This window comes from Pristiophorus japonicus, chromosome 1 (genome assembly GCF_044704955.1).
Source record: "Pristiophorus japonicus isolate sPriJap1 chromosome 1, sPriJap1.hap1, whole genome shotgun sequence".
NCBI lineage: Eukaryota > Metazoa > Chordata > Chondrichthyes > Pristiophoridae > Pristiophorus > Pristiophorus japonicus.
In genome coordinates this window covers 478,210,538-478,237,878 of record NC_091977.1, presented here as the reverse complement: position 1 = coordinate 478,237,878, position 27,341 = coordinate 478,210,538, and the positions used below count along the sequence as shown (strand labels likewise).

General features: G+C 44.3%; 1 protein-coding gene across 1 annotated transcript in view; it reads right to left on the bottom strand.

The window, feature by feature from the left end:
* Positions 1-22,241: 22,241 nt before the first annotated feature.
* LOC139276603 (KAT8 regulatory NSL complex subunit 1-like) overlaps positions 22,242-27,341 on the bottom strand; it is a 264,839-nt gene continuing 259,739 nt past the window's right edge. The window contains exons 11-14 of the mRNA XM_070894639.1: positions 26,022-26,082; positions 25,799-25,911; positions 23,615-23,870; positions 22,242-23,096 (exon numbers count right to left, since the gene is read on the bottom strand). Coding sequence (XP_070750740.1) covers positions 22,821-23,096; positions 23,615-23,870; positions 25,799-25,911; positions 26,022-26,082 — 706 coding nt within the window. The 3' untranslated portion in view covers positions 22,242-22,820. The remainder of the gene's footprint in view (positions 23,097-23,614; positions 23,871-25,798; positions 25,912-26,021; positions 26,083-27,341) is intronic.

The window sequence follows — 27,341 nt, the reverse complement described above, 5'->3', positions numbered from 1 at the left end:
AGATAGTCACCAAGAAATTTAATAAGGAATTCAGAAGAAACTTATTTGCCCAAAGAGTAGTGAGAATGTGGAACATGCTACCACAGGGAGTGGATGAAGCGAATAGTATGGATGCATTTAAGGGGAGGCTGGACAAGCATATGACGGAGAAAGGAATAGAGGGTTATGATGATAGATTTAGATGAGGAAAGATGGGAGGCTCGAGTGGAGCATAAACACCGGCATGGACTGGTTGGGCCGAACTGTTTCTGTCCTATATCCTATGTTATCCTATGTAGAACAGGTACACTGGAGGAGACAGAGAATCTTTGAGAATAGAGTCCTTACAGGAAGTAGGGTGGGAGTCGGTGGGCTTATAGTAGATATTAGTCGACAATCTATCCCCAGAAATGGAGATAGAGAAGTCGAGGAAGGGAACAGAAGAGTTGGAGATGGACCATGTGAAGGCGAGGAAAGGGTTGGGAGAAATTGGAAGCAAAGTCGATGACATTTTCCAGTTTGAGGAGAGAGCAGGAAATGGCACCTATACAGTCATCCATAAAGCAGAAAAAGAGGTGAGGGAGGAGACCTGAGTAGGAATGGAACAAAGTTATCCCACAAAAAGGCAGGCAGAAAGGTACAATACGGATTCCTATAACAACACTCGCCTCTGATTCAGAAGGTTGTGAGTTCAAATGCTACTCCAGAGCCTGGAGCACAAAATTCGAAGCTGACACTCCAGTGTAGTGCTGAGGAAGTGCTGCCCTGTCAGAGGCGCCGTCTTTCGGAGAAGTGCGAGGCAATGCATTTGGGGAATGCTAGCCAGGGAATACATTAAATGGTAGGACACTGAGAAGTGTAGAGGAACAAAGTGACTTTGGAGTGCATTTCCACAGATCCCTGAAGGTAGCAGGCCAGGTGGTTAAGAAGGCGTATGGAATACTCTATGTTCTTATATTTTTGCATGATAAGGGAATAAAGGGTTATGGGGAGCGGGCAGGGAAGTGGGTCTGAGTCCATGATCTGATCAGCCATAATCTTATTAAATGGCGGAGAAGGCTCGAGGGGCCTCATCCTATTTCTTATGTTCTTATGTTATTTGGAGGAATTCAGCAGAGTGAAATGAGAAGTTGGTCAATATAATAACAAGTTCAGCCAAGTGGAAGAGAGTGGTGATTGATGGGGACAAGTTGAGCCTCTGTTCAAGGAAGAAGCCGAGCACCCTCAGGCCATCCTGGTGAGGGTTGGAGGTGTAGAAGGATTGGACGTCTATAGTGAAAAGGTGACCATTAGGGCCAGGCTTGCAACAATGCTCACCTGGCCATCGCTCTTGGGCTGACACCTCCACCACCCCCCCACCATCCCAATATGTGCCTTGTCCCTTGTCCCCCTCATGCTCATTCTTCTATACCAATTTCCTAGCACGACACAAGAATTTTTTTTAATACACTCGTACTGCTGTATTCCATTTAAAAAAGTGTGGTGCTGGGAATCCAGCTTTTGGCGAGCCCTGATGTGAGAGATGGGAAGGGATGAGGTGGAAGAGAAAGAGAGGTGAGGGCAGGAGATGAGTGGGGGGGGGGGGGGGGGAGATGTAGATGGGGAGAGATAGGAAGTGAAGTGGAGGGGAAGATATAAATATAAGGAGAGTTATGGAGTGAGGAAGGAGATGGGCATTAAGGAAGAGAGGAGTGGAGAAAGGAAGTGAAGGGAAGGGGGGGGGACGGGGAGATAGAATGATGGGAGAAGAGGTGAAGGAAAGTCTCGTAGAGGAGATGAGAGTAAAAGCGAGGGGTAGAAGATAAAGACTGATGGGAGGAGATAGAGGGAGGCTGAGCAGAAGGCAGGAGAGGAATGAGGGTAAGATAAAAGGGGAAGGCATGGGAGAAACGTAATGGGAATAGGAAGTGAGGGAGTGGACAGGAAGCAGGAGGAACAAAGAGGAGACATAACAAGGAAGTTAAGAGGCTGGGCAGAATACAGGGGTAAGATGGCAGTCAAGAGGCACAGGAGAGGAGAGCCCATGCATACCAGCCAGATTACCAAACCCATCCCTAAACATTGAAATCATGCTTGAAGAATTTTCAGCTAGTTCCCAGCAAAGGCATTACACTTCAAACAAATTTCTTGCACCTATTTAGCTAATGTATACATTTAATTGGGATTCACACATTAGTTTGTTGGAAAGGAGGTGAGTGAAGTGAACCACTCAAATTTCTGAAAAAAATGAAAACCGTTTTGCCTGTCATTTTTTTCCTCAGAGGGAGTAGTGTCCAAATTTGCAGATGATAAGATGATATTAAAGTGGGAGACATGGGGTGAAATTGGATAAAGCTGAAAAACAGATACAGGCACAGCAAGGCACGATCTGCCTGCACTCATTGAAAGGAACTCAGGCAACATGTCAAATTCGTGCTGCCTGCTACTTTACATTATTGTAGTGCACAGTCCAGTGCTGAACGCGCTGCTCATAGACTGTGTGCTCAGCAGGGGGCCAAAGTTCTCTATGTTAATGCAAGCTAGCTTTACTTAAAGTTAGCCTGCACCTCTTAAAGGCGAGCTGCCTTCTGCTGATCAAAAATGGTAAAGTGCTTCATCACTAACCCAAATGGCTCAACAGGCCAGGGAAAGGACTCCCAGGGTCCCGGACACAGCACTGGAGGACTTTGTGCAAGGGGTGAATACCAAACGAGAGGTCTTCTACCCACAGGCCAGGAGGCCCTCCAAAAAGAAAGATGTGGGACCTGATCTTCAAAGCAGTCACTGCCAACATTGTTACCCCCAGGACTTGGCTCCAGTACCTAAGAAATTTCATGACCTCAGACAAGGTCAAGGTGAGTGAATGCATCTTCAAAAGCCATCTCCTGCCAGCTGCATCACTAGCCTCACACACTACTCAATGCACGATCCCCTCCCCCCACAAACACTCACCTACCAACAATCTTTACCAAACACGAGGCACACTTCACATTCCTAGCTTTACCTCACCCCCTTGGAGGAGACGGTGCCAGCAATTCTTGGCAGGGGCATGGCTGAGCTCTTGGCCAGTGGTGGGGCTGAAAGAATACAAGATGCCGGTATCCTCATACGTTATTCTCTTTTTCACATTCTACTTCCCCCTCATCCCATAATATGTGCTGATTTACAAAGCAGTACATTGTGTAAACGTGTACCTCTTGTTTTATCCTCCCCACAACCCTACCCTTGTGCCTTCCTCATATCAGACACCCAATAAATCCAGCCTGCCCAGCCAATGGTTGAATAAGAGAGGAGAGTGAAGAAGAAGTGGAAACATTGTCACTCGATTTCACACTCCCAGCCATCAGCTCCTCAAGGTTGTCTATAAGGCCATCTGCAGTCTCCCTCACTGAAAGTCAGAAGCTTTCCACCCACCATGCTGCAGCCACCAAGGTAGCACTATGTGACATGATAGGGTAGGCAAAGGCATGCGCAAGACATTAAGTAAGGGAATGCACAAGCGTGGTGTTGATTTTTTGATGTAATATTGGATGCATATATGGATAAAGTTGGATTGGAAAGTTTGCTTTGTGGTGGCTTTTATTTCAGCATTGTGGCCAAGAGGACAATGTGATCGGCAGTAACAGAGGGAAGGGAAGGTAAGGTAAGGTGGGAGACTAATGTTGAATGAGAAATTGGAGTTGTGTTCACTAATACCGCAGGCAGATGATTCAATCCCGGATATCCTGGCCAGAAAGGGGCTGTCTGGGCGGCTCCTTCCTTCCGCTTCTTCCTCCATCTGCGAGCAGCTTGTCCCCTTTATTGCCCCTGCTCCAACTCTATGTGATGCTGCAGCCCCAGGGAGACTGCAACTAGAACCCCCAGGACTGGGAGAAAGTGGTGTTCACACAGGCCTTCATTTAAGAGTCAAAGCTTTCCAAATGTCCAGCAGCAGTCCCTGCACATTTTAACAACCTTTTAAATGTCTTATACCAAGCAATTACTCAAATAAAATGTAAAGAAAACAGTACAAAAGCAAAAATTTAAATTTACAGCAAAGTTGCATGTGTCACTTCAAGAAGCATTGGTGAGGAGTTTCAACGTGGAGCTGAATGCATGTTCAGCTGTGCGTACTTTGGAGAAAGCGTTGAATGGAACGGCGCTGCTGCTGATTGACGTCATGATCTGACTCATTACCATTTTTGCAGAAAGCACAGGCAACAGCAGCGCTACCAACCTGCCCAAAATGGCGGCCGCCACGTTTCTCGCCAGAAGCATCTCCCATTTTCTTCTCTGAAATCGGCCTGGTCAGTTGGTGCTGAGGTACCGAATTACACAGCCACAGTAAATAGTTCTGAAGACCAAAGGAAGCTATAAGTGGACTAGGAAAATAGGTTAAAGGGTAAGATGGTAGATCAGCAGTGGCAGACATTTAAAGAGATATTTCATAACTCTCAACAAAGATATATTCCAGTGAGAAATAAAGACTCTATGAGAAGGATGAACCATCCGTGGCTAACTAAGGAAGTTAAGGATGGTATCAAATTGAAAGAAAAGGCATACAATGTTACAAAGATTAGTGGTAGGCCAGAAGATTGGGAAATTTTTAGAAACCAGCAAAGGATGACTAAAAACAGAGAAAAATAGATTTGAGAGTAAACTAGCAAGAAATATAAAAACAGACAGCAAGAGCTTCTACAACTATATAAAAAGGAAGAGAGTAGCTAAAGTAAACACTGGTCCCTGAGGGGATGAGACTGGGGAGTTAATAACGGGAAACAAAGAAATAACAGAGACTTTGAACAAATATTTTGTATCTGTCTTCACAGTAGAAGACACTAAAAGCATCCCAATAATAGTAGAAAATCAGGGGGCAAAAGGGGAGAAAATTAGAACAATAACTATTACTAGAGAAAAAGTGCTAGGCAAACTAATGGGACTAAAGACTAACGTGTCCCCTGGACCTGATGGTCTGCATCCAAGGGTCTTAAAAGAAGTGGCTGCAGAGATAGTGGAAGCATTGATTGCAATCTTCCAAAATTCCTTAGATTCTGGAAAGGTTCCAGCTGATTGGAAAACTGCAAATGTAACGTCGCTATTCAAGAAAGGAGGGAGACAGAAAACAGGAAACTACAGGCCAGTTAGCCTAACATGTCATTGTGAAAATGCTGGAATCCATTATTAAGGGAGTAGTAGCAGAACATTTAGAAAATGATAAAATCATATTGACTCTGCTTGGTTGTATGAAAGGGAAATCGTGTTTCATAAATTTATTAGAGCTCTTTGAGGATGTAACAAGCAGGTGGATAAAGGGGAACCAGTAGATGTAGTGTATTTGGATTTCCAAAAGGCATTCGATAAAAGGTTACTGCACAAGAGCTCACGGGGTTGGGGGTAATATATTAGCATGGATAGAGGATTGACTAATTAATAGAAAACAGAGAGTCTGATGGGATAAATGGGTCTTTTCAAGTTGGCAAACTAAAACTAGTGAGGTGCTACAGGGATCAGTGCTGAGGCCTCTACGATTTACAATCTATATTAATGACTTAGATGAGGGAACCGAGTGTACTGTAGCCAAATTTGCTGACGATACAAAGATAGGTGGGAAAGCAAGTTGTGAGGAGGACACAAAGAATCTGCAAAGGGATGTAGATAGGTTCAGTGAGTGGGCAAAAATTTGGCAGATGGAGACAATATGAGGTTATCCACCTTGGTATAAAGAGTAGAAAAGCAGATTATTTAAATGGGAAGAAATTACAAAATGCTGCGGTACAGAGGGATCTGGGGGTCCTTGCACATGAAAGACAAAAAGTCAGCATGCAGGTACAGCAAATAACTATGAATGCAAATGGAATGTTGGCCTTTATTGCAAGGGGGATGGAGTATAAAAGCAGGGAAGTCTTGCTAGAACTGTACTTGGTGAGACCACACCTAGAGTACTGCACACAGTTTTGGTCTCCTTATTTGAGGGGGGATATACTTGCATTGGAGGCAGTTCAGAGAAGGTTCTCTAGGTTGATTCCTGAGATGAAAGGGTTGTCTTATAAGGTATGTTTTGGGTACTGCTGGTTGGGGATGACTCATCAGGGAAGGGCAGCAGCAGCCAAGTCCATGGCACCGTGGGTGGCTCTGCTGCACAGGAGGGCAGGAAAAAGAGTGGGAGAGCGATAGTGGCAGGGGCTTCTATTGTAAGGGGAATAGATAGACGTTTCTGCGGCTGAAATCGAGACTACAGGATGGTATGTTGCCTCCCTGGTGCAAGGGTCAAGGATGTCTTGGAGCGGTTGCAAGACATTTTGGAGGGGGAGGGTGAACAGCCAGTAGTCGTGGTCCATATAGGTACCAACGATATAGGTAAAAAATGGGATGAGGTCCTACAAGGTGAATTTAGGGAGCTAGGAGTTAAATTAAAAAGTAGGGCCTCAAAGGTAGTAATCTCAGGATTGCTACCAGTACCATATGTTAGTCAGAGTAGGAATCGCAGGATAGCTCAGATGAATACGTGGCTTGAGGAGTGGTGCAGAAGGGAGGGATTCAAATTCCTGGGACATTGGAACCGGTTCTGGGGGAGGTGGGACCAGTACAAACCGGACGGTCTGCACCTGGGCAGGACAGGAACCAATGTCCTTGGGGAAGTGTTTGTTAGTGCTGTTGGGGAGGGGTTAAACTAATATGGCAGGGGGATGGGAACCTATGCAGGGAGACAGAAGGAAGTAGAATGGGGGCAGAAGCAAAAGATAGAAAGAAGAAAAGTAAAAGTGGAGGGCAGAGAAACCCAAGGCAAAAATCCAAAAGGGCCACATTACAGCAAAATTCTAAAGGGGAAAAGTGTGTTGAAATGACAAGCTTGAAGGCTCTGTGCCTCAATGCGAGGAGTATTCGTAATAAAGTGGATGAATTAACTGCACAGGCAACAATTAATGAATATGATATAATTGGCATCACGGAGACATGGCTCCAGGGTGACCAAGGCTGGGAACTCAACATCCAGGGGTATTCGACATTCAGGAAGGATAGACAGAAAGGAAAAGGAGGTGTGGTAGCGTTGCTGGTTAAAGAGGAAATTAACGCAACAGTAAGGAAGGACATTAGCTTGGATGATGTGGAATCTGTATGGGTGGAGCTGTGGAATACCAAAGGGCAGAAAACGCGATTGGGAATTGTGTACAGACCACCAAACAGTAGTAGTGAGGTTGGGGACAGCATCAAACAAGAAATTAGGGATGTGTGCAATAAAGGTACAGCAGTTATCATGGGCGAATTTAATCTACATATAGATTGGGCTAACCAAACTGGTAGCAATGCGGTGGAGGAGGATTTCCTGGAGTGTATTAGGGATGGTTTTCGAGACCAATATGTCGAGGAACCAACTAGAGGGCTGGCCAGCATAGACTGGGTGATGTGTAATGAGAAAGGACTAATTAGCAATCTTGTTGTGTGAGGCCCCTTAGGAAAGAGTGACCATAATATGGTAGAATTCTTTATTAAGATGGCGAGTGACACAGTTAATTCAGAGACTAGGGTCCTGAACTTAAGGGAAATTGTGTTAGAGAAATTGATGGGATTGAAGGCCGATAAATCCCCGGGGCCTGATAGTCTGCATCCCAGAGTACTTAAGGAAGTGGCCCTAAAAATAGTGGATGCATTGGTGATCATTTTCCAACAGTCTATCGACTCTGGATCAGTTCCTATGGACTGAAGGGTAGCTAATGTAACACCACTTTTAAAAAAAGGAGGGAGAGAGAAAACGGATAATTATAGATCGGTTAGCATCAGTAGTGGGGAAAATGTTGGAATCAATAGTGGACATCAGTAGTGGGGAAAATGTTGGAATCAATCATTAAGGATGAAATAGCAGCGCATTTGGAAAGCAGTGACAGGATTGGATCAAGTCAGCATGGATTTATGAAAGGGAAATCATGCTTGACGAATCTTCTGGAATTTTTTGAGGATGTAACTAACAGAATGGACAAGGGAGAACCAGTGGATGTGGACTTTCAAAAGGCTTTTGACAAGGTCCCGCAGAAGAGATTGGTGTGCAAAATCAAAGCGCATGGTATTGGTGGTAATGTACTGATGTGGATAGAGAACTCGTTGGCAGACAGGAAGCAGAGAGTCGGGATAATGGGTCCTTTTCAGAATGGCAGGCAGTGACTAGTGGAGTGCCGCAGGGCTCAGTGCTGGGACCCCAGCTCTTTACAATATACATTAACGATTTAGATGAAGGAGTTGAGTGAAATATCTCCAAGTTTGTGGATGACACTAAACTGGGTGGCGGTGTGAGCTGTGAGGAGGACGCTAAGAGGCTGCAGGATGACTTGGACAGGTTAGGTGAGTGGGAAAATGCATGGCAGATGCAGTATAATGTGGATAAATGTGAGGTTATCCATTTTGGGGGCAAAAACACAAAGGCAGAATATTATCTGGATGGCGGCAGATTAGAAAAAGGGGAGGTGCAACGAGACCTGGGTGTCATGGTTCATCAGTCACTGAAAGTGGGCATGCAGGTACAGCAGGCGGTGAAGAAGGCAAATGGTATGTTTGTCTTCATAGCTAGGGGATTTGAGTATAGGAGCAGGGAGGTCTTACTGTAGGGCCTTAGTGAGGCCTCACCTGGAATATTGTGTTCAGTTTTGGTCTCCTAATCTGAGGAAGGACGTTCTTGCTATTGAGGGAGTGCAGCAAAGGTTCACCAGACTGATTTCAGGGATGGCTGGGCTGTCATATGAGGAGAGACTGGATCAACTGGGCCTTTATTCACTGGAGTTTAGAAGGATGAGAGGGGATCTCATAGAAACGATTAAGATTCTGACTGGACTGGACAGGTTAGATGCGGGAAGAATGTTCCGATGTTGGGGAAGTCCAGAACCAGGGGACATAGTCTTAGGATAAGGGGTAGGCCCTTTAAGACTGAGATGAGGATAAACTTCTTCACTCAGAGAGTTGTTAACCTATGGAATTCCCTGCCGCAGAGAGTTGTTGATGCCAGTTCATTGGATATATTCAAGAGGGAGTTAGATATGGCCCTTACGGCTAAGGGGATCAAGCGTTATGGAGAGAAAGCAGGAAAGGGGTACTGAGGGAATGATCAGCCATGATGTTATCGAATGGCCGACTCCTGCACCTATTTTCTATGTTTGTATGTTTCTATGAAAGGTAACTTCGATGGTATGAGACGTGAATTGGCTAGAATAGACTGGCAAATGATACTTAAAGGGTTGACGGTGGATAGGCAATGGCAAACATTTAAAGATCACATGGATGAACTTCAAGAATTGTACATCCCTGTCTGGAGTAAAAAATAAAACGGGGAAGATGGCTCAACCATGGCTAACAAGGGAAATCCAAGGAAGAGGCATATAAATTATCCAGAAAAAGCAGCAAACCTGAGGAGTGGGAGAAATTTAGAAGTCAGCAGAGGAGGGCAAAGGGTTTAATTAGGAGTGGGAAAATAGAGTATGAGAGGAAGCTTGCTGGGAACATAAAAACTGACTGCAAAATCTTCTATAGATATGTGAAGGGAAAAAGATTAGTGAAGACAAATGTAGGTCCCTTGCAGTCAGATTCAGGTGAATTTATAATGGGGAACAAAGAAATGGTAGACCAGTGGAACAAATACTTTAGTTCTGTCTTCACGAAGGAAGATAGAAATAACCTTCCGGAAAATACGAGGGGACCGAGGGTCTAGTGAGAAGGAGGAACCGAAGGAAATCCTTATTAGGCAAGAAATTGTGTTAGGGATATTGATGGGATTGAAGGTCGATAAATTCCCGGGGCCTGATAGTCTGCATCCCAGGGTACTTAAGGAAGTGGTCCTAGAAATAGTGGATGCGTAGGTGATTATTTTCTAACAGTCTATCGACTCTGGATCAGTTCCTATGGATTGGAGGGTAGCTAATGTAACACCACTTTTTAAAAAAGGAGAGAGAAAACGGGTAATTATAGACTGGTTAGCCTGACATCGGTAGTGGGGAAAATGTTGGAATCAATTATTAAAGATGAAATAGCACATTTGGAAAGCAGTAACAGGATCAGTCCTTTATGAAAGGGAAATCATGCTAGACAAATCTGGAATTTTTTGAGGATGTAACTAGTAGAGTGGACAAGGGAGAATCACTGGATGTGGTGTATTTGGACTTTCAAAAGGCTTTTGACAAGGTCCCACACAAGAGATTGGTGTGCAAAATTAAAGCACATGGTATTGAAACATAGAAACACAGAAAATAGGTGCAGGAATAGGCCATTCGGCCCTTCGAGCCTGCACCGCCATTCAATGAGTTCAAGGCTGAACATGCAACTTCAGTACCCCATTCCTGCTTTCTCGCCATACCCCTTGATCCCCCTAGTAGTAAGGACGGCATCTAACTCCTTTTTGAATATATTTAGTGAATTGGCCTCAACAACTTTCTGTGGTAGGGAATTCGACAGGTTCACCACTCTCTGGGTGAAAATGTTTCTCCTCATCTCGGTCCTAAATGGCTTATCCCTTATCCTTACCCATTTACTCCAACTCTTTGCTTCCTGTCTGACAACCAGTTCTCAATCCATGTCAGCACACTACCCCCAATCCCATGTGCTTTAACTTGGCACATTAATCTCTTGTGTGGGACCTTGTCGAAAGCCTTCTGAAAATTCAAATACACCACATCAACTGGTTCTCCCTTGTCCACTCTACTGGAAACATGCTCAAAAAATTCCAGAAGATTTGTCAAGCATGATTTCCCTTTCACAAATCCATGCTGACTTGGACCTATCATGTCACCTCTTTCCAAATGCACTGGGCCCCTGGTTCTGGACTTCCCCAACATTGGGAACATTCTTCCTGCATCTAACCTGTCTAAACCCATCAGAATTTTAAACGTTTCTATGAGATCCCGTCTCATTCTTCTGAACTCCAGTAAATACAAGCCCAGTTGATCCAGTCTTTCTTGATATGTCAGTCCCGCCATCCCACGAATCAGTCTGGTGAACCGTCGCTGCACTCCCTCAATCGCAAGAATGTCCTTCCTCAAGTTAGGAGACCAAAACTGTACACAATACTCCAGGTGTGGCCTCACCAAGGCCCTGTACAACTGCAGTAACACCTCCCTACCCCTGTACTCAAAACCCTCGCTATGAAGGCCAACATGCCATTTGCTTTCTTAACCGCCTGCTGTGCCTACATGCCAATCTTCAATGACTGATGTACCATGACACCCAGGTCTTGTTGCACCTCCCTTTAACCTAATCTGTCACCATTCAGATAATAGTCTGTCTCTCTGTTTTTACCACCAAAGTGGATAACCTCACATTTATCCACATTATGCTTCATCTGCCATGCATTTGCCCACTCACCGAATCTATCCAAGTCACTCTGCAGCCTCATAGCATCCTCCTCGCAGCTCACACTGCCACCCAACTTAGTGTCATCCGCAAATTTGGAGATACTACATTTAATCCCCTCGTCTAAATCATTAATGTACAATGTAAACAGCTGGTGCACCAGTACAGAACCTTGCGGCACCCCACTAGTCACTGCCTGCCATTCTGAAAGGTACCCATTTACTCCTACTCTTTGCTTCCTGTCTGACAACCAGTTCTCAATCCACGTCAGCACACTACCCCCAATCCAATGTGCTTTAACTTTGCACATTAATCTCTTGTGTGAAACCTTGTCGAAAGCCTTCTGAAAGTCCAAATACACCGCATCAACTGGTTCTCCCTTGTCCACTCTACTGGAAACATCCTCAAAAAATTCCAGAAGATTTGTCAAGCATGATTTCCCTTTCACAAATCCATGCTGACTTGGACCTATCATGTCACCTCTTTCCAAATGCACTGCTATGACATCCTTAATAATTGATTCCATCATTTTACCTACTACTGATGTCACGCTGACCGGTCTATAATTCCCTGTTTTCTCTCTCCCTCCTTTTTTAAGAAGTGGAGTTACAGTGGCTACCCTCCACTCCATAAGAATTGATCCAGAGTCTAAGGAATGTTGGAAAATGACTGTCAATGCATCCGCTATTTCCAAGGCCACCTCCTTAAGTACTCTGTGATGCAGTCCATCAGGCCCTGGGGATTTATCGGCCTTCAATCCCATCAATTTCCCCAACACAATTTCCCGACTAATAAGGATTTCCCTCAGTTCCTCCTTCTAACTAGACTCTCTGACTCCTCTTATATCCGGAAGGTTGTTTGTGTCCTCCTTAGTGAATACCGAACCAAAGTACTTGTTCAATTGGTCTGCCATTTCTTTGTTCCCCGTTATGACTTCCCCTGATTCTGACTGCAGGGGACCTACATTTGTCTTTACTAACCTTTTTCTCTTTACATATCTATAGAAACTTTTGCAGTCCGTCTTAATGTTCCCTGCAAGCTTCCTCTCGTACTCTATTTTCCCTGCCCTAATCAAACCCTTTGTCCTCCTCTGCTGAGTTCTAAATTTCTCCCAGTCCCCGGGTTCACTGCTATTTCTGGCCAATTTGTATGCCACTTCCTTGGCTTTAATACTATCCCTGATTTCCCTTGATAGCCACGGTTGAGCCACCTTCCCTTTTTTATTTTTATGCCAGACAGGGATGTACAATTGTTGTAGTTCATCCATGTGGTCTCTAAATGTCTGCCATTGCCCATCCACAGTCAACCCCTTAAGTAGCATTCGCCAATCTATCCTAGCCAATTCAAGCCTCATACCTTCAAAGTTAGCCTTCTTTAAGGTCTGGACCATGGTCTCTGAATTAACTGTTTCATTCTCCAACCTAATGTAGAATTCTACCATATTATGGTCACTCTTACCCAAGGGGCCTCGCACAACAAGATTGCTAATTAATCCTCTCTCATTACACAACGCCCAGTCTAAGATGGCCTCCCCCCTTGTTGGTTCCTCGACATATTGGTCTAGAAAACTATCCCTTATGCACTCCAGGAAATTCCCCACCACCATATTGCTTCCAGTTTGGTTAGCCCAATCTATATGCATATTAAAGTCACCCATGATAACTGCTGCACCTTTATTGCATGCACCCCTAATTTCCTGTTTGATGCCCTCCCCAACATCACTACTACTGTTTGGAGGTCTGTACACAACTCCCACTAAAGTTTTTTGCCCTTTGGTGTTCTGCAGCTCTACCCATACAGATTCCACATCATCCAAGCTAATGTCCTTCCTAACTATTGCATTAATCTCCTCTTTAACCAGCAATGCTACCCCACCTCCTTTTCCTTTTATTCTATCCTTCCTGAATGTTGAATACCCCTGGATGTCGAGTTCCCAGCCCTGATCATCCTGGAGCCACGTCTCTGTAATCCCAATCACATCATATGTTAACATCTATTTGCACAGTTAATTCATCCACCTTATTACGGATACTCCTTGCCTTAAGGCATGTTTTTTTAACACCCCTTGTCCTTTTAGAATTATGATGTAGTGCGGCCCTTTTTGTTTCTTGCCTTTGTTTTCTCGGCCTTCCACTATTGCTTTTTACCTTTCTACCATCTGTTTCTGACTCCATATTACTTTGCCCTATCTCGCTGCATAGGTTCCCATCCCCCTGCCATATTAGTTTAAACACACCCGAACTGCATTTGCAAATGTTACCCCTGGGACATCAGTTCCAGTCCTGCCCAAGTGCAACCATCCCTTTTGTACAGGTCCCACTTCCCCAGAACTGGTTCCAATGTCCCAGGAATTTGAATCCCTCCCTCTTGCACCACTGCTCAAGCTATGTATTTATTCTAACTATCCTGCTCCCTCTACTCTGATTAGCATGTAGCACTGGTAGCAATCCAGAAATTACTACCTTTGAAGTCCTACTTTTTAATTTAACTCCTAGCTCCCTAAATTCAGCTTGTAGGACCTCTTCCCGCTTCTTACCTATATCGTTGGTACCTACAGGTACCACGACAACTGGCTGTTCACCCTCCCTCTCCAGAATGCTCTGCAGCCGCTCCGAGACATCCTTGACCCTTGCACCAGGGAGGCAACATTCCATCCTGGAGTCTTGGTTGCAGCCGCAGAAACTCCTATCTATTCCCCTTACAATAGAGTCCCCTATCACTATAGCTCTCCCACTCTTTTTCCCACCCTTCTGTGCAGCAGAGCCAGCCACGGTGCCATGAATCTAGCTGCTGAAGCCTTCCCCTGGTAAGTCATCTCCCCCAACAGTTTCCAAAACGGTATATCTGTTTTGGAGGGAGATGACCGCAGGGGACTCCTGCACTACCTTCCTACTCTTGCCTTGTCTCTTGGTCAACCATTCACTATCTGTCCTAACCCTTACCTGCGGTGTGACCAACTCACTAAATGTGCTATCCACAACATTCTCAGCATCACGCATGCTCCAGAGTGAGTCCATCCGCAGCTCCAGTGCCGTCATGCGGTCAGTCAGGAGCTGCAGCTGGACACACTTCCCACACACATAGTAGTCAGGGACACTGGAAGCGTCCCTGACTTCCCACACAGCACAGGAAGAGCATGACATGGGTCCGAGCTCTACTGCCATGACTTAACCCTTAAATTAATTTACTTACAAAATTTACTTAAACACCAAACAGCTACTTAGTAGTTCGCTGCCAATGAAACCAATCTAAAAGTCAGTCTAAAAGAGAATTATACTTACCAGTCGAACAGCCAACCACTTACCAGCTTGGCTGTGACGTCACTTCTCGATTTCGCACCCCTCTATCTTTGTCTGCAACTAGTTGGGCTGGTCTCTGGGCCTCTGTCTCCTACTCTCGCACTCCTTATCAGCTGCTCCGGTGTCAGCACTGGTAGGAAAAACAAGACAAAACAGCACCTGCCACCCCCGCTTACCAAACTCACAAATGCTGTTGCACTCCGTGCTCTGCACGAGCTGCCTCTTTTTAAACTGTATCTAGGTCAGATGACTCACTGCTGGTCAGTTGTTTACAGAATTGGTTTTAACTAGCTGCTAATTGCCTCCTACTGGAGAGTTACCTTGTTTTTCTCTGCCTAAACCTGAAAGATTCCCAACTATTTAACTTTTCACCTTTAAATTAAACTGCTCCTTACTTAGAAGCTACTGACAATTGCCACTAACAATTTACTCCAGCCTCCAAATGGTTTAAAGAGAATAACACTTAAAATTCACCCACTTACCAAACTCACAAATGCTATTCTATGCTGTTGCACTCCGTGCTCTGCACGAGCTGCCTCTTTTTAAACTGTATCTAGGTCAGATTGAGGGTAAGGTACTGACGTGGATAGAGAACTGATTGGCAGACAGGAAGCAGAGAGTCGGGATAAACGGGTCCTTTTCAGTATGGCAGGCAGTGATTAGTGGGGTGCTGCAGGGCTCAGTGCTGGGACCTCAGCTATTTATAATATACATTAATGATTTAGATGAAGGAATTGAGTGTAATATCTCCAAGTTTGCAGATGACACTAAGCTGGGTGGTGGTGTGAGCTGTGAGGAGGACGCTAAGAGGATGCAGGGTGACTTGGACAGGTTAGGTGAGCGGGCAAATGCATGGCAGATGCAGCATAATGTGGATAAATGTGTGGTTATCCATTTGGGGGCAAAAACACGAAGGCAGAACATTATCTGAATGGCGGCAGATTAGGAAAAGGGGAGGTGCAACAAGACCTGGGTGTCATGGTACATCAGTCATTGAAAGTTGGCATGCAGGTACAGCAGGCGGTGAAGGCGGCAAATGGTATGTTGGCCTTCATAGCTAGGGGATTTGAGTATAAGAGCAGTGAGATCATTCTGCAGTTGCACAGGGCCTTGGTGAGGCTTCACCTGGAATATTGTGTTCAGTTTTGGTCTCCTAATCTGAGGAAGGACATTCTTGCTGTTGAGGGAGTGCAGCGAAGGTTCACCAGACTGATTCCCAGGATGGCAGGACTGACATATGAGGAGAGACTGGATCGACTGGGCCTGTATTCACTGGAGTTTAGAAGGATGAGAGGGGATCTCATAGAAACATAAAATTCTTACGGGACTGGACAGGTTAGATGCAGGAAGAATGTTCCCAATGTTGTGGAAGTCCAAAACCAGGAGACATCTAAGGATAAGGGGTGAGCCATTGAGGACTGAGATGAGGGGAAACTTCTTCACTCAAGAGAGTTGTCAACCTGTGGAATTCCCTACCGCAGAGAGTTGTTGATGCCAGTTCATTGGATATATTCAAGAGGGAGTTAGATATGCCCTTATGGCTAAAGGGATCAAAGGGTATGGAGAGAAAGCAGGAAAGGGGTACTGAGGTGAATGATCAGCCATGATCTTATTGAACGGTGGTGCAGGCTCGAAGGGCCGAATGGCCTACTCCTGCACGTATTTTCTGTTTCTATGAAAGGTTGAGCAGGTTAGGCCTGTACTCATTGGAGTTTAGAAGAATGAGAGGTGATCTTATTGAAACATGTAAGATACTGAGGGGGCTTGACAGGGCAGATGTTGAGAGGAGGTTCCCCTCGTGGGAGAATCTAGAACTAGGGGACATAGTTTCAGAATAAGAGGTCGCCCATTTAAGATGGAGATGAAGAGGAATTTCTTCAGAGGGTCGTGAATCCTTAGAATTCTCTACCCCAGAGAGCTGTGGAAGCTGAGTCATTGAATATATTCCAAGCAGAAAGACAGATTTTTGAATGACAAGGGAGTCGAGGGTTATGGGGACAGGCAAGTGGAGTTGAGGCCAAGATCAGATCAGCCATGATCTTATTGAATGGCAGAGCAGGCTCGAGGGGCCAAATGGCCTACTCTTGCTCCTATTTCTTTTCTTATGTGCAAGGGGATATTATGTTCTTATGTGCAAGGTGACTTGGACATGTTAGGTGAGTGGGCAAATGCAGTATAATGTGGATAAATGTGAGGTTATCCACTTTGGTGGCAAAAACAGGAAAACAAGATTATCTGAATGGTGACAGATTAGGAAAAGGGGAGGTGCAACAAGACCTGGGTGTCATGGTACATCAGTCATTGAAGTTTGGCATGCAGGTACAGCAGGTGATGAAGGCGGCAAATGGCATGTTGGCCTTTATAGCTAGAGGATTTGAGTATAGGAGCAGGGAGGTCTTACTGCAGTTGTACAGAGCCTTGGTGAGGCCACACCTGGAATATTGTGTCCAGTTTTGGTCTCCTAATCTAAGGAAGGACGTTCTTGCTATTGAGGGAGTACAGCGAAGGTTCACCAGATTGATTCCCAGGATGGCAGTACTGACATATGAGGAGAGACTGGATCTACTGGGCTTGTATCCACTGGAGTTTAGAAGAATGAGAGGGGATCTTATAGAATTATATAAAATTCTGACGGGATTGGACAGGTTAGAGGCAGGAAGAATGTTCCCGTTGCTGGTGAGTTCCAGAACCAGGGGTCACAGTCTAAGAATAAGGGGTAAGCCATTTAGGACCGAGATGAGGAGAAACTTCTTCACTCAGAGAGTGGTGAACCTGTGGAATTCTCTACCACAGAAAGTTATTGAGACCATTCGTTAGATATATTCAAAAGAGAGTTAGATATGGGCCTTACAGCCAAAGGGATCAAGGGGTATGGAAAGAAAGCAGGAAAGGGGTACTGAGGTTGAATGATCAGCCATGACCTTATTGAATGGCGTTGCAGGCTCGAAGTGCTGAATGGCTTGCTCCTGCACCTAATTTCTATGTTTCTATTAATTGGATGGTAGAATGGGCAAAACAGTGGCAGATAGAACTCAATTATCAGTAAATGTGAGGTAGCATGTTTTGGTAAAACAATACTATGCATAGGGGCAAAGTTGGGTGTACTTGGGGGTTCAGGTTCATTAAAAGCAGCACCTGATGTGGTTAAGGCCTTTAAAAAGCTAACAGAATAATGGGCTTTATGGTAAGAATGATAAAATATAAAAGTCGAGATATAATGGTGAATTTACATAAAAACGGCAACAAGTTTACAGTTGGAGTATTTATGCAATTTGGGCTGCACACAATTGGAAAGATGTTAAGGCAATAGAGAAGATGCAATACAGATTCACTAGGATGCCACCTGGTATTCGGAATTATGAAGAATGATTTAAAATTGGGAATGTTTTCATTCGAACATTGGGGATTATGGGTGATTTGAAAGAGATGTTTACATTTATGAAGGGATGGAACAGTGTGAATAGAAACAGACCATTGCAGTAATTGAGCAGGTTCGAATGAGGAGACAGAGAGATTAGATTAAACACAAGAGATTGAGGATAGGTATATTTAACACAGGTTTGTGAGGCTGTGGAATGGACTATGGAGTAAGTGATTGAAGCAGAGACCATGTCAACATTTAAGAGCAGATGCTGAAGGAAAAGGGATATGATAACAAAGCAGGCACCTGGGATTAGGACTACTATTCCTGTGAAGGATTGACACCGATGCAGACTGAATGGCTTAATTCTGTGTTATAATTCTATGTAAACATGCTCACAAGAGAGTAATGACACAGGAGATCAACATAAGAAAAACAGTATGGAGAAAGTACATCTGAAACACTTCTAAGTGGGGCACAGAATCAAACTAGTGAAAGGAAGTTCAGGACTGATAGTAGGAATTCCATCCTCAAAGAATGAAGAACATGTGGAATAGAATGGTGGGAATAGTGAAGGCAAAATCTCTGGAATCAGTTAGGAAACCATTGGATACTGTAATGGGGATCTCCCTTGTTCAACTGTCTTGTATTAATAAGGGATAATTTCACCTGGCCTGCAAATCTTCCAGTCTCCTGCATTCATTGCTGTCTGTTAGACGTCACTGGTGATGCATTTGCCAATGAACAGGTGCTGCACTTCAAAAAAGTTAATTGTGTGAAGCACTTATGACAGTTCAAAACAAAACACTACATAAACATTTGTTTGCTTGGCTCCTGTCAGCCTTGACTCTCGCCCAAGTCAGTAGGGTAGTGGGCTCAAGCCCCACTCCAGAGACTTGAGCACATAATCTAGGCTAACACTCCAGTGCAGTACTGAGGGAGTGTTGCACTTTCAGATGCCATCTTTCAAATGAGATGCTAAACAAGGCCCTGTCTGGTAGATGTAAAAGATTCTATAGCACTATTCTAAGAGCAGGGAGTTCTCCCAGGTGTACTGGCCAATATTTAGCCCTCAAACAACATCACTACAACAAATGATCTGGTCCTTTATCTCTGCTGGTGGTGGAACCTTGCCCTGCACAAATTGGCAGCCATGCTTCCCTACATTACAACAGTCACTACAATTCAAAAGTACTTCATTGGCTGTAAAGCCCATTGCGATATCCTGAGAATGTGAAAAGCACTATATAAATGCAAGTTCTTTCTTAAGAATAAGGCTGGGATAGAGGGTCTGGGTGGCAGATGAGGAAGGCAATGTTGCCTGTGGTCAGTAGCACGCCAGGGTTGAATAATCGGAGACATGAGAACGGAGAAGTATTTTGACCTCGATTAGCTTTTGTGATCAGGAACCATTGTATAGCAGTTTCCATCAGGAAGTGGTGTCCACAATCAGATAGGTTTTACTTGGTCTGTGGAAGGAGCTGGCTTCTGACCTGAATGACCTTTCCTCTTTCCATGCTATCTTACCCTCTCATCATACCAGTCCTGGTACAACACTAATGTACGAGAAACAGTGCTTTCCTCCTAAATGCACCAGTTATCATCTAATAACCCTGCCAGAAAGTAGCTGCGGTGCAGCTTAGGACTTGATCAGGCTTGGGTGTGTTGTCATCATCTCCCCCCCGCCCCCCCCCCATCATGTGGTCGAACAGTCTACCCACACTCATGTCGAGGTCCACACATTAAGAATGACCACTTGGACAGCACCCATGAAAGCATCCTCTTTGGGATAGGAGGGAATATGAAGGCTAATATTTTTGTGTTGAATGCACCAGTGTACATTGGTATGAAGAGACCCTCGTTCAGCCATGAATTCCATAAGAATGCCCACTGCTGTGTGCTCATAATAAAGCTTGCAAGGCAATTGAAGCCCTCCTCCTTTTACTGTAGCTTTCAGCAGACTTGTCGACGCCTGTGTCTCTGGCCTGTTCAAAGTGAGATGTTGACTGAGCATGAGGTTCAGGGTTGTTTCCTCTCCTTTTATGGCTCTCCGACACAAGAAAGCAAGGGAATTCTGTCAGGAGGCAGAGTGAATGAATTCAAGTACCATGCAGCAAACAAAAGGGCCACATTAAAATGCAACTCCTGGTGCAGCGATTTTTCAGTGTTTTTTTGTCTTATAAAACAAGGTTGTCGTTATGATGATCTGGAATGCACTGCATGAACGGGTGGTGGAAGCAGATTCAATTGTAACTTTCAAAAGGGAATTGGATATATACTTGAAAAGGAATAATTTACAGGGCTATGGGGTAAAGAGCAGGGGAATGGGACTAATTGGATAGCTTTCATGGAACCAGCACAGGCACAATGGGCCAAATGACCTACTTATGTGCGGTAAAATGTCCAAGGGCAAACTGTGACATGATTGAAACCAGATCACCACACGGGGAAATTGCAGATAGAACAGGGCCCCATCACCACTCAGTCTCAGTGCAGCATTCCCTCGAGCGGGACATTTATGCCATTCATAGATATATAGAATGACACAGCACAGGACAACGCCATTCGGCCCATTGTGTCTGTGCCGGCTCTTTGAAAGAGCTATCCAATTAGGCCCATTCGTCTGCTATTTCTCCATCATCTTGCATTTTTTTCCTTTTCAAGTATATATTCAATTCCCTTTTGAATGTTACTTCCACCACCCTTTCAGGCAGTGCATTTCAGATCATAATTCCTTGCATAAAAAGATTTCTTCTCATCTCACCTCTGGTTCTTTTGTCAATGACCTTAAATCTGTGTCCTCTGGTTACTGACCCTTCTGCCACTCCTTACTCTATTAAAACCTTTCAGGATTTTGAAGACTTGCATTAAATCTCCCCATAACCATTTCTGCTCTAAGGAGAATAACCCCAGCTTCTCGTCTCTCCATGTAACCAAAGTCCCGCATCCCTAGTACCATTCTAGTAAATCTTCTCTGCACCCTCTCCAAGGCCTCGACATCCTTCCTAAAGTGTGGTGCCTAGAAATGGGCACAATACTCCAGCTCAGGCTTAACCAGTGATTTATAAAGGTTAGCATAGTTTCCTTGCTTTTGTACTCTGTTCATAAAGACAAGGATCCAGTATACTTTAACAGTCTTCTCAACTTGCCCTGCCACCTTCGAAGATTTGAGTATGTCTTTCTATTCCTGCACCCACTTCAAAATTGTACCATTTATTTTATATAGCCTCTCCTCATTCTTCCTACCAAAATTCATCACTTCACACTTCTCTGAATAAAATTGCATCTGCCAAGTGTCTACCCAATTCACCAGTCTATGTCCTCCCGAAGTCTGTTAAAGTATCCTCCTCACTGTTTACTACATTTGTGAGTTTTGTCTCATCTGTAAATTATACCCTGTACACCCTAGTCCAGGTCATTTATATCAAAAAGGATAGTGGTCCCAACATCGACCCCGAGGAAACACCACTGTAAACTTCCCTCCAGTCTGAGAAATAATCATTTACCACGAATCTCTGCTTTCTCTTAGCCAATTTCGTTTCCACGCTGTCACTGCCCCTTTAACCCCATGGGCTTCAAATTTGCTAACAAGTCTATTATGTGGTACTTTATCAATCCGCACTACCCTCATCAACCCGCTCCGTTACTTCATTAAAGAACTCAATCAAATTAGTCAAACACGATTTACCTTTAACAAATCCCAGCTGACTGTCATTTATTTTTCCAAGTGACAATTAATTTTGTTGCAGATTATTGTTTCTAAACGTTTCCCCACCACTGATGTTAGGCTGACTGGCCTATAGTCTCTAGGTTTATCACTCTCTCCTTTTTAATCAGGGTGTAACATTTGCAATCCTCCAGTCCTATGGCACCACTCCCATTTCTAAGGAGGACTGGAAGATTGTGGCTAGAATCTTCTCTATCGCTACCTTTACTTCCCTCAGCAATCTAGGATGCATCCCGTCCGATCAGGTGACTTTTATCATTTGTGCGCTGCCAATCTTTTAATTACCTCTTTATTTTTGACCTTTCCAATTGCTCTAATACCTCTTCCTTTACTGAGATATTGATAGAATCCTCTTCTTGAGTGAAGACAGATGAAAAAGTACTCATTTAGGACCTCGACCATGTCCTCTGTCTCCACAAGATCATCTTTTTTTGTCCCTAATCGGCCCCACCCTTACTTTGACTACCCATTTATATGTTTCTAAAAGTCTTTTGGGTTCCTATTTATGTTACCTGCGAATCTATGAAATTCGATAAAAGAAGTTAGCGAGCAGCGCATTAGATAAAGAGAGTTAGAGCACAAACACCGGTGGTAAACAAGAACCATAGTAATTTAATATAGGGAAAGTACAGTCAGTCGACCACTCCTCGGGCATGCTATACAACAGCACAAGTATTCTAGAATTCAGCAGTGTTAATGAAGACAAGCCCAAAGGATTTACTGTAACAGGATAAACTATTTCTACTCTTTCCAATGAGGATTCCTGTCCCCTCCCCCCACCATTTAATTTTTTTTGATTTAAGAAGTTTTCTCTCTCTCTCCCTCTCTAAAACTTTCCCTTCCTGTTTTGTTGGCACAGACTGACATCACTTTTACATACAGGACCTTATTTTCTTTACATTTGTGACTGTTTCCCCTGGCCACTAGCCCCCCTCCCCCAAATGGTACAATTTACAGTACATCGACTTGAAAAGAAATGGAAAAAAAAGCCCACTTAATAGAAGTTATTATATATGCATTCTCTCAAAAATAGATGTTTGAATATCAAACATTAAAAACAAAATAACAGTTTTTCTCTGTTTTTATATATATTTATATATAGATACAGCATGTATATACAAGATGTGTCTGCTCTGCGGGCTTGGTGGTTAATTTACTGGGTGCGTCGAGTTCACCTATCCATACTTCGCTCATTCTCTATCGCCAGAGTCAATCTCAAGTCTGAACTGTTGTCATCCTGTAAACACGGGGGGCTGCTCCGAGCCTCTGTCAACGAAGGGGCACACTCGGCAGATTCGGTCCTCATGCCAGGCTTGTTAGCCGATGGCCAGTGCAGGTCCCTGGGCCGCTCATGGCGGCTTTCTCTAAGGGGGTTGGTATATCCTTTCAATGCTTCCAAGTCTTCAGCTGATAAGGGAAATAGCCTTGGCTCCCATGGTTGCACCATCTACAAGAATAAATAAAATGCAGTTTGAGAATATGTAAATTTTGACCCCCAACCCCACTTTCTCCTCCTATAATTGATAATGAGGTACAGTAAGCTAGTACACTAGTGATGATGGTGATGATAATGGTACTGGACGAGCAACCACAGCTCATGAGTTCAAATCCCACGTGGCAAGTTGAGAACATTAATTCGATTAATCTGGTAATTTGAAGGCTGACACCAGAAAAATAACGATGAAAATTTACAGTTCATCATCAAAACCCAACTGGTTCACTAATGCTCTTCAGAGAAGGGACCTGCATATAGCCCAAGTCCCATATTAGTTAGTCAACTTTATTTCCCACTGAAGTCACTCGGTTTCCTACATTACAACTGTATGTCATTTCAAAAGTACTTCATTGGCTTTGGGACATGCTGAGGTCGTGAAAGGCACAATATAAATGCAAGTCATTTTTTTAGTTGATAGAAGTGTGCACAGACCCAAGATTCTGAATCTATTATAGATACTTCAAACGTACCTGTACTTCATCGTCTGTGACCTCAGGTGTAGACGACCGCGTATCCTCGCTGAAGGAAAGGACTCTTGTGCGATCTTTTGAGGAGAAGGAATTGAGCGATGAGTAGGCTTCGGGGCTGACTGGACCAGTGAACAAGGGCGTGTGGGGGTAGTCGTTGAGTAGATGAAATCCACTTTCGGGTGACGCGGGCTGAGGGGTTGTCGGGTTTGCTTGCTGTGGTTGTGGGGTAGACCTGCCGTCAGCTTTGTTAGAAGACCTGGAAACCAGAAAGAAACCAGATACAGTAAGAACCTTCACCCAAAATATTTCTTCACTGGTTGGTTCTAATTTTGGCATTAGGACACCAATCAATCCCCTGCAGGTTTCCCCCTGCACCACACAATTTTCTCCCCTTATGCTAGCGGCTTAAGCATTACCTGCTTGCCAGTATCTCACCCCAGCAGTTCATTCAGGTGTGATTCTGAATAGTAAGAGTTTGCAAACTATTAAATCACGTGGTGACCATCAAACTGTGCCTGACCTTCACACACAATCAATCATTTCCCAATGGAGTCACCGGGCAGCAAACAGGAGTGGGAACTTGTGCTGAAATCCCCTCAGGGGCAATGAGACCAACTGTAGAGCCCCTGTCTCTGTCCTGGCTAAAAGCAGACAGAGCAGGGATCCAGTCAAAAAGTTTGCTAATCTGTCCATCTCTGGGGACAGAAATGAGGCGTTACTATTTAGTTCATTTACCCAATGAGCCATCATTGGAAGTGGAAGGCACCAAAAACATTTACATAAAAAAAACCTTCTCTTCTCTCCATTTTTCTCCTGGAGTATCGTGGGGAAGATCCGAGGAAGTTTCAACCCAGTGACGATGGAGATAAATGATCGACTAAGACTGATAAAACACTTTGAAAACAGCAAGACTTACTCTCAACAACAAAAAACAAGTGACGCCGGACAAGACAAGTCTATGACCTGACATCAGGAACTTACCAATAAATATTACAAGTGAAAGCTCCTTCCAACGGTTTACTGAGCAAAGACATCACCCACTACAGGACTGAAATCAATAGATTAGCAAGTCTCTGGGATTCTGCCATCCCAGCCTGGTCTGGCCTACATATGAATAGCCCCAAACTACATGTATGCCTCTTCACACCCTCTGAAATTGTCTAAAGAGCCATCCAGTTGTAAAAACACAAGTGTCCCAGCACCACCTTGTCAGGGCAACTGGGGCCAGGCAATAAATGCAGTCTCGTCAGCTGTTGCCCACAAACAAATACAGCAAATATCCAGCATCAGGAGGAGAGCTATTATTTGGCTCCGTACCCTTCAGCGAGGGTGGAAACCGATCCGGGTTTCCTTCTCCTGATTGCCATGCATCACACCTGCTGGAAAGTACCCATGTGCAGATGTGGAGTGAACACAGGATCACGCTCAACTGCAATGACTGTATCAACATCGATGCTGACACATGAAAAATGGTGAGGTACAGGATTGCTCCAGTGCCAATGGATCCCAACACCAGCAAGGACCAGCACTTTAGGGAAAAAATTGCCAAAAAAATGAAAGCTCTGAAGATAGCTTATGGACACTACGTGCTTTGGAGGTGGGGACTGAAATAAAGCTGTCCAAATTTTCAGGTGACACCAAATTATAGTAGGGAACAAGTAAACCTAATGCAAAGGGACTTGGATGGGTTAGGAAGGTGGTCTGATGAATGGCAAATGGCATTTGATGAGGATGAATGCTAAGCAATAGGAGGAGAAGAGGTGGGAATCAAACTTTAAGGCTATGAAAGGGATAAAGCAAAAGCGGGTAAATGGAGTTAGGGTGCAGATCATTCGCAATCGAACTGAATGTTGGAACAAGCTCGAGGGGCGGAATGGCCTACTCCTATAACAAGAGGACAAGGTCTCAAGGTTCGAAGAGGGATGGCACACAGGCAGTTTAGACAGAGGGAGGCAAATGTTTGGAATGGACTGCCCAAGGAAGCAGATAGTGAGGTGAATTTTAAAAGCGAACCAGTTAAATATTTGAGAGAGTGGGCAATTGAGGGGTATTACTTTTGAGAGATTGGATTAGAGGAACATTTTACCACTCCCAAATGTTCCTGTGCACTGACAGTGCAATCCAAATCAATTTGCAGATTCTAAACAGGAACTAATATGCAGAAACTTCCAACATCATGTTTACCTGCTCCCCCGCCTGGCCGAGCTGGATGAAGACCACAAGCACCATCTAGAACGTTCCATTTCCTCACATTTGGAATGGCGATTAAGGAAGGCTTCGTCAGACATCTCCTCATACTATGTATTTAAGAAGAGACAACTGAATAGTTTAAAATCTTACAGAAAAATAAAACAGACTCACTAATTCTCCATGGACTTTCTTAAACTTCTGATATGTAATGTTTTACCTGATCATCCTCCAACTTGCAATTCTGCAGCTTTGACTGTTCAACGTCTGCAATTCGCCAGCTGTCAAGGAGAAAAGGGAGATAATTAAACAGTACTCGTTTGAAGTAATGCTTCTAACTATATAGTATCTTATCGCATCTCTCAGAAATGATCTCAATACTGGCATTCATTTCACTGCTGTTTGTGAGATCTTCCTGCATACAAAATGGCTGAGATATTCTGATCCAGAGGTGGGTGTTTAACCAATTGAGCCCCACAATGTTTAGTGGGACCAAATATCTATACAAATTCAGCAACTTTTAAGATAGCTCAAATATTACTCTGTCAGCTCACAGCAAGTTTGGAAGTTCAGATGCATCAATTAATCTCAAGACCATAGATTAGAGGGGAAGAAGAATCAATTAGGGTTCTCATTCCTAATTACTATCCCGTGACCCAAGCTGCAAAGCGTGCGTGTTTGAACACTGGGCAAGAGGAGCATTGAGCTTATTTGTGATGTACTATATGGTGGAACAGCTTCACTCACTGCTGATGCTCCACTATGAAGAGCAGCTATTTGGGGGAGGTATTGGAGGACTGCCTGTGGTGGCAAAATCATATTCCATCACCAGCTGCTGCATTCAGGGTAAGAAATAGCATTTTTTTTGGGGGGGGGGAAATCTGCAGGTTGTATGTGGCGCAGGAGACACAATTAGATGGAGAAGAGTGGAACACACCTTCAAGAAAGCAGCTCCTAGCACTAGAGGAGCACATTGTGCCTTTACCCATCTCTGGATCAAAAGGTCATGGGTTAAAGTCCAGGGCTTGAGCACATAATCTAGGCAGACACTTCAGTGCAGCATTGAAGTCGTACTCCTTTGTTGGAGGTACCGTCCTTCCAATGAGATGTTAAACTGAGGATCCGTTTACATAATTAAGTGGCTAATCAAGGTCCCATGACACTATTTGAAGAAAAGTAGGACGTTTTCCTGGAGCCTTGGCCAACATGCTTCCTTTAACATGCTGCGGTGCAGAGGGACCTGGGGGTCCTTGTGCATGAATCCCAAAAAGTTAGTTTGCAGGTGCAGCAGGTAATCAGGAAGGCGAATGCAATGTTGGCCTTCATTGCGAGAGGGATGGAGTACAAAAGCAGGGAGGTCCTGCTGCAACTGTATAGGGTATTGGTGAGGCCGTACCTGGAGTACTGCGTGCAGTTTTGGTCACCTTACTTAAGGAAGGATATACTAGCTTTGGAGACGATTCACTAGGCTGATTCCGGAGATGAGGGGGTTACCTTATGATGATAGATTGAGTAGACTGGGTTGGAGTTCAGAAGGATG